The sequence below is a fragment of the Miscanthus floridulus genome, unplaced genomic scaffold, assembly GCF_019320115.1.
Source record: "Miscanthus floridulus cultivar M001 unplaced genomic scaffold, ASM1932011v1 fs_871_2_3, whole genome shotgun sequence".
Lineage (NCBI taxonomy): Eukaryota > Viridiplantae > Streptophyta > Magnoliopsida > Poales > Poaceae > Miscanthus > Miscanthus floridulus.
This window is the reverse complement of record NW_027097379.1, coordinates 23875-40000: the sequence shown is the minus strand read 5'-3', so window position 1 is coordinate 40000 and position 16126 is coordinate 23875. Positions and strand designations below refer to the sequence as shown.

Genomic DNA, 16126 nt, shown 5'->3' with positions numbered 1-16126 from the left:
GACCTCGAATACTAAACCATATGGGTATTTAGAGATACATGGTTAAGAGCAACCTAGTACAACCAAGGCTTAATCCAGAAGTTGAGATAGACAAGGGCAATGGAGAAACAACAAGATAATGATTATCCAAAACATGGCATATGACCAACAGATCTAGAAATAGGAGACTGAGAAGTCAAACATCGTGAACCCTAAGATCGAACTAACCAACGGTGGACTTGAACTTCTTCGAAAACCAGACCCTTCTTCTCAGATTACACCATCACCTCAGACTGACGAACCTAGTTCTACAATGTCGACTGGATCTCGTAGCTCTGCTTCGGATTCAAGGGAATGGGAATGGAGAAGAAGAGTAAGAACCAAGGGCATCTTATAGTGGTGAACAGAGGTGGGACACAACACACTAGAAGGGGAGACGGTGTTGATGGGATACACAAATGGTTCATGCTATGGGATAAAGTCGGCCATGGTTGTGAGCGGTAGAGAGGAAAAGGAGAGGAGAGGAGAGGATAGGGGTTCGCTTGACAAGGGAGGCATGCGGGTGGTCGTGTCCCCAAAAGAAGAAAGAAGGGAGGGGGAAGGGGGGTCCGGTATAGGAACGATAGTGTGGGGTCGAGAGCCGACCAGATGCTGGGAAAAGGAGAAACGCACAGTACATGAAGATGACGAGTGCGACATGATGCCATGGCCACATGAGAACGGGGTGCTAATGGGCCCGACACAGATGACATACATAGGGCACACAGCGAAATAACTCGGCATGCGTAGTGCGGTCAAGCTAGACATAGGACTTGGTACATGACGTCCACTCAGGCTTTTCCAATCACTCCCGACCACCCACGGCTAACTTTTCTTACTACTCTTCTTTTTCTTTTTCTTTCCCTTCCTTGACCACATCTGTCTTTCATGTAAACTACGACCGTGTCATACGTTCTTCCTCCAAAACCACCTCCTCTTGTTTACTAGAGAGAACACTATTGCATCAACCCGTTGTGGATTTCCTGTTCAAACACCCGAATATTTCTAAAAAGAATATTTGTATCAAAAGTGGTATAGCGGTGTAACTTGGTAAAGGTACTTGGTCAACAACTTTGATACCAGTACGTGCTAAGCAGCGTCACCATGTGGCAGCTGTTCCACAAGGGCCCTCGGTTTTGTCACGACACCATAAGCTATTAGCTAGGCAACTACTACCAACTTACACGCAATGAAGGTGGTGGGGTCATAGACCATAGAATCATAGTATTGCAAGGGAAGATTGAAACAACAAGGGTTCCTTTCGCAACAAGGGATAGGGAATTCAAATCCAACGACGGATTTGATTAATGAGATTCAAGTGTTCTGCTGGGACATCCACAATTAGTTGATACAATGTCCTATGTTATCCAATCACGGCTGGTTCACTGGCATCTGAATGGTAGCTTCTCTTGTAACTAGCTTAACATCACCCTAGAAAACCCTAAACATATCTAACTAGACTTAAGGGTAGATGGACGCAATAAAAATAGCGCAATAAACAAAATTCACATTCCAATGGTCTTATATGGGTACAACATACAAGCATTCACTCTCCCATTCTCGACACATCATTCACCTTCCCTACGGTCGGACTACCTCAACACTACGGACGAGAAACAATGGCAAAGTACAATACTGGAGAACAACGATGAAAAGCACTACCAACTACGGTACACCTTCCCAAGGCAACTAATCTACTCTATCGAACCACCCATCTTCATTCCCGAGCTCGGTGAATTCTTCTACCGCCCTAGCTATGGATCTGCCTCCTCTCTAGGTAGTGTCTAAGTGAGAGGAATCAAGGGTTCTATTTCTAATACTTCTGAGGGTGGGGGTGCCGGCGGTACTGCAACACTGGTTCTCCTTCTTTCTAGCGGATGGATAGGTATCCCCTCCACGATCAAGGGATCCAGCTGTTCAACAGCCAGCGTCCTCCGCTTGGCCCTAGTGACAAGGTAGGCCTCTCCCAACTAATTGGCATATCAATCTTCAGCCTCCTTTAGAGCTTCCGATATGGTAGTCTCTAGACTCTCAGCGGCTGCCGCACTCGCATGCGCTTTGGCAAGCTACACCTAGAGCATCCTAGAGAAGATCTCAACTTCCTTTGCTCGCCGAAGGCACTTCCTCAGCTCTGAGGCTTACCAGTCATACTGCTCATCCAAAGCAAGCAGGTACGTGGTCAAGTGCACCACGGTTCGACTGTCTTCTTGCGTATCCCACCCTTGCAGAGCCTCCATGCGAGCCCTCCATGCCCGTCGATTCTTTTCCAAAGGTGGAAAGAACCTCATGGGGGTACGAGCAATGGGCTCTTCATAGATCTGGCAAAGATACCACAAGGCTTTGCGAGCCACAACCTGGTAGGTGTCGACAAAGCGAAACCCAGTTGTGGTCACATTCCAAGCTTTAGTGATGTCGGGGAACTCTTCACTCTTTTTAATGTAGACGGTAACCTCACACCGCTTAGTGCCATGCTTTTCATACTCATGGCCCTCATACTCAGGATGATCTTTAACTCTGAGCTTTTGTAGGGTGGCATGCAAGATTATGGGAAAACCCTCAACGTTCAGGTAGTAACTACTAACCCAGGCTCCTGCCATTCCTAGTGGTGGTTGCAAGGAAGGACTGAGCGAAAAGCTTGCTCAAAAGGAAAAGCTAGGCGAGCTAAAGTGCACTGAGTGGTGATACCAATGGCTAAGCCAGGTCCTGCTTATAATAGCAGAGCGATTTGTGGTCCTGGCGTGGTCCACCAAGGTTCCTGCACGGGATCACTATGACTGAATCGACTAAATTTTTCACGCGTTCGAGGCGAGGGATGTCCGAGGCCATTACTGACTAGTACGACTGCAGGACAAGTGTCCGACAAGAGTGCCAAAAAGAGTACGAGGAGACGTGGGTCACGACAGGCATGAACCACGGGGAAACACGGAGCACGAAGCCACAGTGTAGAAATAACTCTAGAACAAGGACGGGTCAGTCGTGCACAATACGACACGCGTGATACCTATGGATGACGTATCTGCAAGCAATACGAGCGCTACAATGCACAAACAAGATATGCATGAATGCATGTCCTATATATCCCTCTACTGTTGCCAACATATAGGGCAACCGTTCTCAAATTTTTAGCACATCGTTCTCTCATTGTAACTAGTCGATATTATCGGACTATACTCGGGGTCAGTGTACCTGCAGAAAAAATGATTAAGCCTACCTAAGTTAGCAGAGTGCCATCTATCCTAGATACATAACCATAGTAATAGGGTTACTTATATAACTTCGCATGCAACGTCCTAACTTTTTGAAAAGAATTTGTTGTCAAGTTTTATTTTAGAAATAGGTTCTGAAGCTTTATTTCCTCATTTATGCTCTGATACCATCTATGACAGAACCGCCTAATCTAATGCCTCCTAGAAATACTTGTCTTCCATTAGACACTAAATACTTAAGGGAGGACACCAAATTACGTAGTTCCGTCGTGCACACCCCAAGGGAGAACCCAAAAATCTACATTTTTTCATCAGAATCATAAATAAGAGCATAAAGCTTACATCATTATTAGTCATTTCTTACATCACTTTCCATGCAATATCAGAGTATAATATTTATTGTTTATGATAGCAGAATATGATCATGTTATCAGAGTTATGAACAATTTAATTTAACAGCGGAATATAAATATGTGATCAGAGTTACAGCGGAAATAAATACCTATTTATGACATGATGGAGCATTGATATATAAACTACGATAACATATTACAAAACTTCTATTTATAAAAACAGTTAGTGAGAGTTATAAATAAAACTATGATCGTAGCGTAAAGGAATCCTCTCTAAGCCCACCAGGAGGGATCCACACACAAGAGTCGGCTCTAGCATCCGCCTGTTACCTACAACAGGGGAAAATAAAACCCTAAGTACTCAATTATACTCAGCAAGACTTACCCGATAGGAGAAAAGAAAAGACTCCAAGGATATGTAAGGCTATCTGGCTTGTGGGTTTAATGCATCTGTAGGAGCATTACTAAGCGTGCGTCCTTATATTCAATTTTATTAGCAATCAGCATTAGTTCTTTAACTAATTATTCTATGTAAGCACTTGTGCTACTTTCAAGCAGGTGGTAAGCAATCAGAATCATTTTACCATCTTTCATCTTCTAGTTCTTACTACGTTGCTAGACTGTTGACAAATCGTACCGGATCGTCCAGCGATTCGTGAATCAATGTGTCCAGCTAGGTACCCCAAAACACACGCCCCGCTTGTACCCCAGGCATAAGCAGGACTAACCCACCACTCTCCTATCAAGGGGTCTAGGTCCTCATCCAAACTTGGACTACAAGCCCCCGCTCCAAGTCCTGGACTCAGTGCGATGCTTAGACCTCCACCATCCCCGTCTCCAATCAGTCGGTCTGAAAAGAGCCGGAAGCCACGACAAGAGAGCAACAAGCGTTTCTTGTGCCCATACACAAGTATGTGTTTAGGATAATAAGTCTATGACTTACCTAGAACCCAATGCAACAGTCGGTCCTTAACCGACACAGGCGGAACAAATGCAATTCGAGCCTCGCTCGAATGCCAAACCAAGTCCAGATCCAAAGTACCATTATGCCCAGTCTCCAATTATCATTCATATATATATATATATATTCCAGGTGATGATAATATAGTAACAACAATAATATATTTCCTATATCTCGCGAGTGACAGGCAATCACTCAACTTCTACCGAAATCATGTAGCATAGCAATCTACATGATCCTATCATACTAGTAAGACTTATAGGATAAAGATATATATATGCAAGTGGGTTTCATTTAACTCCTTAAAACTTAATGCACAAACATAATATAAAGTGTAGAAAAGTAGGGGTTATGCACTGGGGCTTGCCTGGGTAACAGATAACCAAAAGTTAGTATTCCATCTTGGTGACACGATCTCCAAAAGTACCATCTCACCAGCAACTCCCGATGACTCCGCGATCCATCGTCGTCCCTATTATGGTATGCAATGCGATGCAGAGATGATGCAACAGTTAATTAACGAGGCAACAACAACTCTTAAAACAGAGTACATACTATGAACTAGCAAGCTAGCTCTAATGACTACGCACTAATCTACATATCAACATCATCGAGAAAGGTGTTATTTCCCAACAAGTATTTTAGTTATACAAACCCAAGTTGTTTCTTTATTTCATTTATTTGATTTACTTTATATTCAAACTAGGGCTCATTAACTATTCTACTAAACTAATTATTATTGGGCTACAAAAATTACAAAGAACACCTAATAACACTTCTAACCTACTGTAAAATTTCTAGAGTTAATACTATCACCGATTTATTACGGAAATTTCTACAATTTCACATTTTAATAATATTAAATATTTTAAAATAATTAGAGCAACCCTGGAAACATTTTAAAACTAGATGAACCAAATACGCTAATAGATAGATCATAATTTTAGGAGCCTAACAAAATTGGTTTGGTATTTTTATAATTTTTCTATGATTTACTATGAATTTTGTAAGATCCCTGTTTTGGTAGAAAAATAAAAGACTAAGAAAAAATAAAGAGGACCGCTTGGGCCAACTCTGGCCCAGCTCGGCCCACACGCGGCCCAACACGGCGCAGGCGGCGGCCTAGCAAGCCGGCCCATGGGGGAAGCCCAACGGCGGTGGCACCAAATTGCGTTGAAGCCCTTGTACTTTTACTTAATCAACCCGCAGGACATTACCACTATGCAACACTATTTACATGAGTCACGGATTTTCATAGGGATCCCTGGAAAAGCTTCTATTTCACTTTCTCACCTTCTCTCCCTCCTCACAAAAAGAGCATGAGCATGGCGGGGGGCGACGGTTCGAAACCGACCGTGAGGTCGCCGACGGCGGTGGGGAGACGGCACCACGGCTTGCCCGCTGCGGGGCACACCCACTGGTGGACGCATCTCAGTTAGAGCTGGAGCGTGGAGCCCCGGCCACGTGTGTCGACGCTCGGGACCGGGCGGCTCTACGGTGAGGTGGTGGTGCGGGGGCGGTGAGGCAGGTGGTCGAGCGTGGGAAGGCGCCAAGTGGTGGCAAGCTCAAGCCTTGGGCGGGCATCTGTAGCAGGGGCGGTGGTGGCGCGGCCACGGCAAGGATGCAGCGCGGGGCAACGCGGGGCTTGGGCACTTGTGTGTGCAGTGGCGGGGCGATGGGAGCAGCCGCAGATGCTTGCAGGAGGTCACCCAGAGCAGCGGGCCACGAGCACGGCTAGATGGAAAGCGCGGCGCGGCGACGGCGGCGCGGCAGCATGATAGCACTGTGGGGCTACGGTCCAGAGCGAACTGTGGGGGCTCACGCGCGCTCGCACGCACACATGAAAGGCCAGGCAACGGCGGGCGCAGCCATGGTGGTTGCTCGGCTTAGTAGAGGCAGGTAGAGACAAGCAGAGGCAGGCAAGCAGATGTAGAGACCGAGAGAGTGAGAGAGAGAGCAGAGGCGAGGACAGCAGCTCGGGTAGGTGAAATGAACGGCCGAGAGCGAGCGGGGCGAGGTAGTTGAGGTGAGCGGCCGAGATCGCTCGCTACATGTGCTGGTTCACGAACAGAGCGCCAACGACATGTCCTCAACGCGTTCTAGCAAAGTTCGGTCAATTTTTGCGTGAGCATCGTAACTCAAACGTAACCATGACCTGCACCACGTCCTAGTATACACCTAACTGCAACCGATCGTGCGAAAACATAGATGTAGTGCTTAACCATTTTGTTGAAAATCGAATGCTAAAATGGCATTGTCTACTATCGTTTCATACTTAAAAGAATTCAAGGTTTTGGTTTGAACTAACATCTACTAGCGCTTTTGGTTGAATTTTTAAACCGCCAAAACTTTACCAAACTTCACCAACAACCATTTCACGGCATATTACACACTTTATACCAAACGATAGAACCAGAACATCATAGCGTTATTTAACTATTTTGCATTTTAAAAATCATCAAAAAGTGTACCTTTAACACAACTGTAATTTTTTATCGATTCAACGAAAAAGGCTAATTTTAATTTTAAATTTGATTTTTGAGCTTCCAAGAACACTAATTAACAACCCTAGCTTCCCAAACGTTAATGTTGCATTTCCATCTACAAAACTTGTACCTCAATTTTTATTTAAGTACTAAATAAGTTTTGTTTTATCCTCATTTACAGAAATTGCTTTTCGTGCCAACAATTAAAACTATTTTTCCTATTTTCTTGTTAAAATTTTCGTTGGCACGTTTAAGTAACTAAATTACTATATTTATAAATCTATTTTTCAGGGCATAACCTCAGTGCTAAGCGAGCTCGTAACACTAGATGTGTTACACTACCATAGCTGCATCTACCCGGTCGAACCTTACTGGTAAGACTTTGGGTTAGAGATCACCGATTAGTGGTTTTGTTCATGATCGAGATATGTATCCTATTTGTTTGCTATGTCTGCATCGGCTATTTTAGCTGATTCGCCTGTATTTTCACACATATAGCATGTTTTTCATGAACCTATCAATATATAAATGATTTTATAGATTTTTTGGCTTTAGTTTGTTTCTATTATTATAGCTGCATCGATCCGGTCAAACCTTACTGTTGTTGATAATAGATTAGATTCAAAACGTTTGTAGATTCATTTGTACCAGATAGTCGATTTGTTCGCATGTTATATCCATTCTCGTTAAACTTATCGGCTCAATGCTTTACACTGGTTATATCCATCTAGCTAATGATGTTTCTTTATATTACTTATACCTGGGTGTATTGTACTGGTTATTATAAAATCAATCATGACCCACAAGCATCACAGTCCCTAAATAGTCGATTTCTTCTTGTATCGGCTATAGTCGATTCTCCTGTTTGGCTGCTCCCGAAGCAGCATACTTGAAACTGTCTGAATAAAACCGGCATGTTCCACCTAAACTACTGATAAAACTTTCTCTCATTGTCAATTGCAGATCAAATTGACTGGCACGTCTTCAGGATTTTTAGGATCGACTGGTCCTGTGTTGAAGCCAAGCAGATCTCCAGGTTGACTCCGCCCATATTGTTCTGGCTTACCGTGTGTCAGGCGCATCGCCATATTTTTGCGCAGATAATAACGATGCACAAGTTTTTTTTTATATTGGAGAAAAAAAAACAATTCTCGATAGAGATGTAGGGTGCATACAACATGAACGTCCCTCCGACGTGAAAAAGTTTGTGCCGAAAGAAAGAGAAGACCTCGAATCGTCCCTCCGTCAGTCCATCGTGAAAAAGTCTCAGGCTGGAAGACCTCAAGTCGTTTTCTAGGAAGGTTCGAGAATCAACTGGAAAAGGTGGCACGAGGTGTCGTCGTTCCGATCGAGAGGGTCTGTTTCTACGAATGAATCCGGGCCGAATGCTGGATCATTCATGGTAACAGTGACTGCACCCTTCAGGTTTGAGAGCACCAGAGATGCCCAAACCAAACACATGGCTCCGCTCTGTGGGCTCCTGACCTCCTGTCATGTGAATGAATGAATGGATTGCATGCATGTAAACCTTGGGCAGAAGATGGGCCCAGAGCGGCAGTGGCAGGGCACAATACAGCACTGACCAGCCCTCAGTACCGTAAATTGATACTACCTCTGTCCTCAGTTCAAAAACAATACTCACGACAAGCCTCTGCCCGCAGTACAATTCTACTCCGTACATGCGTTTTGATTGGAGTGTTTAAAGTTAGATCAATTATATAAGTAAAAATATTAATGTTTACAATGTCAAATAAATATATCTTGAAAATATATACTCACGACAAATTTAATAATATTTATTTAATATCACAAATATTTTAACTTGGTACTTTTTAAAAATTACATTCTTTTCTAGACGGAATACTCCGTGAGTCCGTGGGATCTACAAGCAGTGCACTGTGCACCTACCAGAATCCTCTTAAATTGCAACAGAAACCAAGGGAAGGGGTCACGACTCACCAAGGAGAAGGCATATGCAATGCTCGCCGCCGAAATTTATGCCCAGCCCGGCAGGCAGTCAGCTACCCAGGAAGGACAGGTCCCTCCCATCCATCTCAGGGTTGCTATAGCTCCCATGAATCATGATTGACTGGTAAATTGTTAGAGGAGGTGAACTTCTATATATCACACACATGTAAATCGATTCTGGACAAACAAACAAGACAATTTAGCATTTGTGTTGGCAACTTTGAAGTCTTGCAACAGGGTAAGTATTGTTATAACAGGTGAACAGAGCCATGAATCCTATGACAGAAAATACTAAAGTCATCAAAGGCCTATGCCATGCATGGATACCTATGCATAATCATCATAGGGCCTGTTCGCTGGTTGGTTTCTGGGCAGATTTGGGCTGGCTGGTGCTGGTTTATTGTGAGAGGAAAACACTGTTGGCTGGCTGGTTTAGGCTGGCTGAAACCAACAAGCGAACAGGCCGATAGGCTGATAGGGCATGTCTCAAATCACATGGAATGCCTAAATGAGAAAACTGCAGTACGCTTGAAGCTCAGCATGCGGAGAGTCTAAAACAATGCAGGCTGATTAAAAAAAAAACTTCACTAAAAATGCTAACGAGAACTGAGTAATAACTGAACATCACCCCCAGTTATAATGATATATAATAAGAGAACAATATGTTCATCATTAAATTAATTGACTATTTCACATTTATCTCTGCCACCAGCAAAATAGTTGAACAGGTAGTTGCTGTGCAAAGACGAATGATTGTGGTGAAATATACTGCTAACACACATTTGCATATCCAAATGATCAGCAGGAAAAAAAGGGCGTACTCAGTGCAGAGAGCTCCCGCTCTGTGCGGGGTTTGAGGAAGGGTGTCAGTGGCAAGCCTTACCCTCGCCTGTGCAATGCGAGGAGACCGCGACTCCTGCACAGGCGAGGGTAAGGCTTGCCACTGACACCCTTCCCCAGACCCGCACAGAGCGGAAGGGTTCGAGTCGCGGTCTCCTCGCATTGCATAGGCGAGGGTAAGGCTTACCACTGACACCCTTCCCCAGACCCCGCACAGAGCGGGAGCTCTCTGCACCGGGTACGCCCTTTTTTTTCCCTGCTGATCATTTGGATATGCAAATGTGTGTTAGCAGTATATTTCACCACAACCATTCGTCTTTGCACAGCAACTACCTGTTCAACTATTTTGCTGGTGGAAGAGATAAATGTGAAATAGTCAATTAATTTAATGACGAGCATCTTGTTCTCTTATTATATCATTATAACTAGGGGTGATGTTCAGTTATTACTCAGTTCTCATTAGCATTTTCAGTGAAGTTTTTTTTGTTAATCAGCCTGCATTGTTTTAGACTCTCCGCATGCTGAGCTTCAAGCATACTGCATTGTTCTCTTATTATATCATTATAACTGGGGGTGATGTTCAGTTATTACTCAGTTCTCATTAGCATTTTCAGTGAAGTTTTTTTTTGTTAATCAGCCTGCATTGTTTTAGACTCTCCGCATGCTCAGCTTCAAGCATACAGGAAAGCATAGGTAAATTGAAATGGAACACAGCTATTCTCTATTCTAATTTTAAGTCAAAACTCTAGGTGAAACAATTTGATAAAACATTAATTATATGATGAACAGCTATTCATGTGCCTGAACCTTGATTGCTTCTGTTGGGTTTCAACTCTAGCCTACCCCAACTTGTTTGGGACTTAAAGGCTTTGTTGTTGTTGTTGTTGTTGTATTAATTATATGATGACTAGGGTTACAATTTAAGTTAATCTTACGCCCACATCTGCTCACCATAACACTAGCATAACAAACTACTTTCCTGTCAGTAGGGACTTCAATAAAAACGCAAACATATGATTACTGGTGTTATCCTTGTAAAACCATTAAGCCCTACACCTGCCAATACAATTCTAGTCTGACCATGGTGTGGAGCACTTTCAGACTGACATAGAATACGAGTTTGACATTAGCTACAAGAAACGAAATCTGGCAAAAAGCAATAGTACATCCAATAATTGATCCAATTAAAGCTGAGAAGCATATAACGTCCAATAATTGGTACAATTAACGCTGAAGCATTCAACTAACACCCGCTTGATGTAACTTTTGTGTGTATGTGTGTGTGTGGGGGGGGGGGGGGGGGCATGAATTCGAGAGAGGAAGAAAATTTAGCCCTCATGTAAGCAACTTTGCACTTTGGTCACCACAGTATTTGTCAAAGGAAAGATAAACAGAGTCCTGAATCCTGTGATGCACAAGTCATCAGAACCTTATGCCATACATGGACACATGACAGGTCATCATAGGCTAACAGGATGTCTCAAATCGTAAGGAATGCCTACATGAGGGGGAAAAAACGTGGTATGCCGAGCTGAGGATACGAAGAATCTAAATAAGAGCATGCCGTATTAAAAAAAGCTTTAAACATTAATGATAGTTAAATAACAGAAAAACATCATCCCAGACCTAACGACACGATAAGAACACTAATGGTCCAACCTAGAAATAATTCAAGTTAATCTTTTGTGCCAATATAAGAAAGATCAACATATATCTGATGTGCAAACACAAATGATTCAACTGAAATATATTATTGGTAACATGCATATGAAAGTCCTATGGCACGAGAAAAAATATGGTGATCTACACATAACTGAAACTTCCTAATTTTAAGATGAAAACAGCCATATTTCAAAAGATGTACTTTTAGTTACCACACCAATAGAAACAATTTAATAAAAACGCTAGTTATATAATGAACAGGGATACACTGTAATTGTAATTTGACAAAATCATATGCCTGCAACTATTCACCAGGATACTGCAGCATAAAAATGTGTATGTTCTATGAAATGCAAAAGCAAGATAACCAGAGTTATCCTTGTCACAGCTTAAAAACCCCTGCGTGCTCATGAGATTCTATTTTTGGCCACAGAGGTAGCTTTCAAAATACAGACATGTATCACACTTACTTTGACATCAGCTACCACATAGTTTCTACCAGAAACATTACTGAAGTGACAGAACATCCAATAATTGGTGCTAATTAAAACTAAAGCCTGCATCCACCACTCACCGAATGAAACTGGGAAGACTCACTGAAGCACCACAGCATAGCTCAATCATGACTTTTGGCACATATTCTTGAATTAGGCACTGAGCGAACATCAATCTCAATCTGAAGTCAAGTCCCAGTAGTGTACAAACAGTACAAGGCATGGCTTAATCTGTGCTTGAAACCGCCAAAACTGCACCACAAAAGCCAAACCACTCTCTCTTTCTATACCATCAAGATCTAAACCTTTGGCCTGCGGAATTCAAACCAGATCTCGTAGTGGTTAAACAACAAGCTATCATGAGTGTGCTTCCCCACATACTCAAGGCCCAATTTTGAAAGCCGTCGTGTGCACTCATCTCCTCCCAGCCTTGAGCAGAACTTAATGTTATGCGACACAAAAATCCGGCCTCTCTGTGGCCTCAGCTTCCCCGCAAGCCTCTCAAGCCCAGTCCAAACAAGCTTATCTGGAATATGGAGGAACACGGCACTCGCATAAATGAGATCATACATAACCGTGTCCCCAAACTTGCTGAAATCCATATCCTCCCCTCTCACAATCATCGGCCGCTTGTACAGCAGCCCCTGCGCCGGCAGTTCGTACCGGAGGGCAGCCATGAGGGACAGCTCGTCCCGCTCCAGGCAGTGGAACCTCCCAGCCTCAAGATACCGGATGAAATGCAGGCCGACACGAAGCGTGCCACATCCGATTTCAAGAACCTGCTCCGTGGGCGTTAGCGCGGAGGCGTTAGCAAGGAACTCGAAGACGTCGCGGCCACCAGCCCAGGGTTCGCCGTAGTTGCTGTGGTGCTCTTCCACAAGGAGCTCACCGGGGCACGGCAGCGCGGTGTGGTTGCTTGCCTCTTCGTCCGGGTAGTGAGAGATCCCATGGTGCCTACACAGCGGGAATTGCAACACTAAGAATGACAACTCCACAGACACGAGTGGCAAAATAAATGTGCATTGGCCATTGGGTGATTGAAAGCGGCGATTCGAGACTACGAGTGCAGGTGCAGGTGCAGGCCAGGCATACCTGTTGATGTCGAAGAGCTGCTGCTCGCGGGTGCGGGGGTTGATGCCCTTGCGCAGGCGGTGCCAGGCGTCGTGGGCGCCGCCGGCGGCGGGGAGGAGGAGGGAGTTGGACGCGAGCTGGGCCTTGAGCCAGGAGACGTCCGCAGGGGAGGTGGTGACGGGCGCGGGGGAGGCGGTGACGGTGGTGGTGGTGACGGTGGTGGTGGTGTGGGTGGCGGGGGGCGAGCAGGCGCAGAGGTGCGAGGAGACGGCGGAGGAGGAGGCCGAGGAGGGGGAGAGCGAGGGGAGGACGAGGAAGACGAGCAGCGCGGCTGAAGAGAGCAGCAGTAGCAGCGCCGGCACGGTGAGCAGCCGCAGCCGCGCCGAGGAGGAGGCGCTCGACGGCAGCGCCATCGGCGGCGGAAGGAGAGGGGGGCGACTCGGAGTGGACCGCAAGATTGGGATCTCGTCTTGTGCGTGCCGCGTGCGCTGCTACCTGGTCTGGTTCGACCGTCGCCCACAGCCCCACCGACCGAGAACGAGGGGCTTATTTGGAAATGTTTGGTATGGGCTTATTTGAAAATATAGGGCGCGTTTGTTTTTGTGCAGCCCACGGGCCACTGCATCATGCGGGCCAACTTCTGCTGTTTGTTTACTGGATAGAGATATGGATCAGGCCCGCAAACTCCCTAAAGCAACCAAAAAGCTAGTTCCAAGGAAACGAAATTCGACTCTGTTTCTCCTCAGCGAGGCTTGCATCCTTCAGCCCTGGGCCATGTGAGATAATTGGTGTGAGAGTAAAGAGGCTAGGACCCACCTCTAGTGCAACAGGAAGGTTGCACCTATTGGTCATGTCTCCATCTAACCAGATCCATATAAGATGAATGAGCCACCCCTCTGCAGGGAGATGAACGTGTTCATATAGACGCAATGTAGGGGTGAAGTATAAGATGTTGGATTGCAATAAAGAATTCAGTCTGGCGAGCTGAGCCTAGCTCAGTTCGTTAGGTTCCTGGTGGTAGAATCTGACCATCCAGGTTTAAGACCTCGACTTGATACGGATACTCGCATTTTTCTGGATTTATCTAGGATTTAACGGCGTTATGCTTTCAGTGGTATGCGACGTTCCCGTCGACAACGAGGCGCCTGTGGTGACTTCGTCAATCTCGAGATGTGCCGGCACAGTCTTTTGAAGGTGCTCATAGGAGTAGGGTTTGCGTACGTGTGTTCATAGGGGGTGAGTGTACATGCGTGTTGAGCGTCTGCGTTTGTACCTGTGTAATTTGCAAAAAAAAATAAATAAAGAATTCAGTCTCATCCAGAGATAAATTGTAAAATCTATCGGCCGAAGTCTACTGTGAGTCAAAAACTCCAAACCACAGCCTTGTATGCTTATGTTCTTTTTTACGTGTACTAGATCTTGTTATCAATGGTAAATGGTTTCTGCGGTCTTTAAAGTCTTGTATAATACGTATATGGGTGTTTGTAGGGGCCTCTCTCTTGATTTCGTTTCAGAGCGATTTTTAAGTTTTGAGGGAACGATTGAACGAATAAAATAACTAATTCGTTCTCGATGTACTCTTATTGTTTATAGAAGTTGTTTTGTGTTGGGTTATCCTTTTGTACTAATTACTACAGCTTTCATGGATACTCCATTGGATTTTGGTTGGCCTTCTTCAGTTGCAGCGGCAAAGGTTCTCAACAAATGGAGAGCAGTGGGACAGTCAAACTCAAGAATGGGTCATTAAAGATCAACTGCATACGGAGTATATATCATGGGCTCCAACACTATCTGGCAATGCCACCTCCCACCTTTAAACTCCGTAGTGCTCTTCAGACCTGAGCAGAACAATGTCTCTTTTTTGAAAAGACAGCAGAACAATGTCTCTGAAGAGCAGTCTGATCTGGGCCTTGTTTAGATGCCATCCAAATTTCAAGTTTTTTCACTCTCTCTTCATCACATTAATTTTTAATCGTTTGCATGGAGTATTAAATGTAGGTAAAAAAAAATAACTAATTACACAGTTTAGTTGGAAATCACGAGATGAATCTTTTGAGCCTAGTTGGTCCACGATTGGACAATATTTGCCAAATAAGACGAAAGTTGTCACTTTTTTTGCAAAGTGAACGAGGCCCTGAACATAAAGTAATTCCGTTGCTGTTCACTTCAAGTCTTCAACCTAAAAGGAAAAGCTTGTCTAAAATAATAAAATCCACGAAGGTTATACACGATGAATGCTAGCAGCATACAAGACTGAAAAAAATATGCAATGGTCCATCTCATTTCTCTGAATGAAATACAACAAAATGAACAGGGCTTCGATGCTTCCACATCGTAGTCACAGATTTTAGCCTAGAGGGGAGTCTGCAGCTCCATGACGAGGCGGCTTCCTTGCAGCTTGCCATCAATCGTCGGAGGTCAGGCTGTTCCTGCCAGAACACGACGCTGTTTCGATGCTTCCACAATTCCCAGCAGCAGAGGAGCAGAAACGGGCTAGCAGACTTCTTGGGCATGGAGCTAGGGAAGGTTGAGCGCCACAGCTCCTTTGCTGGGGCGATCATGTCAGTACCACCAACACGCCTCCAGAAGTCAGCGGCGAACGGGCAGTGATGGATGATGTGATCAGGATGTTAGATCACAGTGTACCTCTTAAACGTAGATCGGGTAAGCAACTTACTTAGATGGGAAAACTGTTATGTACCTCGCCCTAGGTCATCATTCAGTCTATGGCGCCGCAGCGGCTTGGACGCTGGTGTCGTGGCAGCTCAGCGCGGTGGAGCGCCGCCGTAGTGGGGCGAGGTCCAGTGGCGATGCAGAGGCGACGGCGGAGTCGGTGGGGCTTCCCGTCGCTAGCAGCACCCTTCTTTAGATCGGATTAGGTTTTCTGTAGGTGGTTACGGCGGCTCCAGTCAACTTCATCATCCGAGTCCTGGTCCCCACACCTCTCTTTATAGTGCTGTGCGACAGGGGCCCACCAACCATATTAGGGTTGGACGCCCCCGATCATGGCACAGATCCGAGGGCCCAATAGGCCGGTGAAGATCAACTAACATTCTCCCCCTTGATC

General features: G+C 45.0%; 1 protein-coding gene across 3 annotated transcripts; it reads right to left on the bottom strand.

Annotated features, from left to right (window-relative positions):
• Positions 1–8813: 8813 nt before the first annotated feature.
• LOC136533373 (uncharacterized) lies at positions 8814–13588 on the bottom strand. Of its 3 annotated transcripts, none has more exons than XR_010778468.1 (3): positions 13081–13588; positions 12069–12942; positions 8814–9169 (listed from the first exon to the last, which is right to left on the bottom strand). XR_010778468.1 is itself a non-coding variant. In XM_066525930.1 (2 exons), the coding sequence occupies exons 1-2, from the start codon at positions 13470–13472 to the stop codon at positions 12288–12290; spliced, it is 1047 nt and encodes a 348-aa protein (XP_066382027.1). In that variant the 5' UTR covers positions 13473–13588; the 3' UTR covers positions 11743–12287. The 3 variants fall into 3 exon arrangements, 1 of the variants encoding a protein (XP_066382027.1); XR_010778469.1 differs by having other exon boundaries at positions 8814–9113; XM_066525930.1 differs by lacking the exon at positions 8814–9169 and having other exon boundaries at positions 11743–12942.
• Positions 13589–16126: the final 2538 nt, after the last annotated feature.

Coding starts and splice junctions, on each gene's coding strand:
- LOC136533373 (XM_066525930.1), bottom strand. CDS start 13,472: ATGGCGCTGCCGTCGAGCGCCTCCTCCTCGGCGCGGCTGCGGCTGCTC. Junction 12,943..13,080: donor CAGCTCTTCGACATCAACAG/GTATGCCTGGCC, acceptor CCCGCTGTGTAG/GCACCATGGGATCTCTCACT.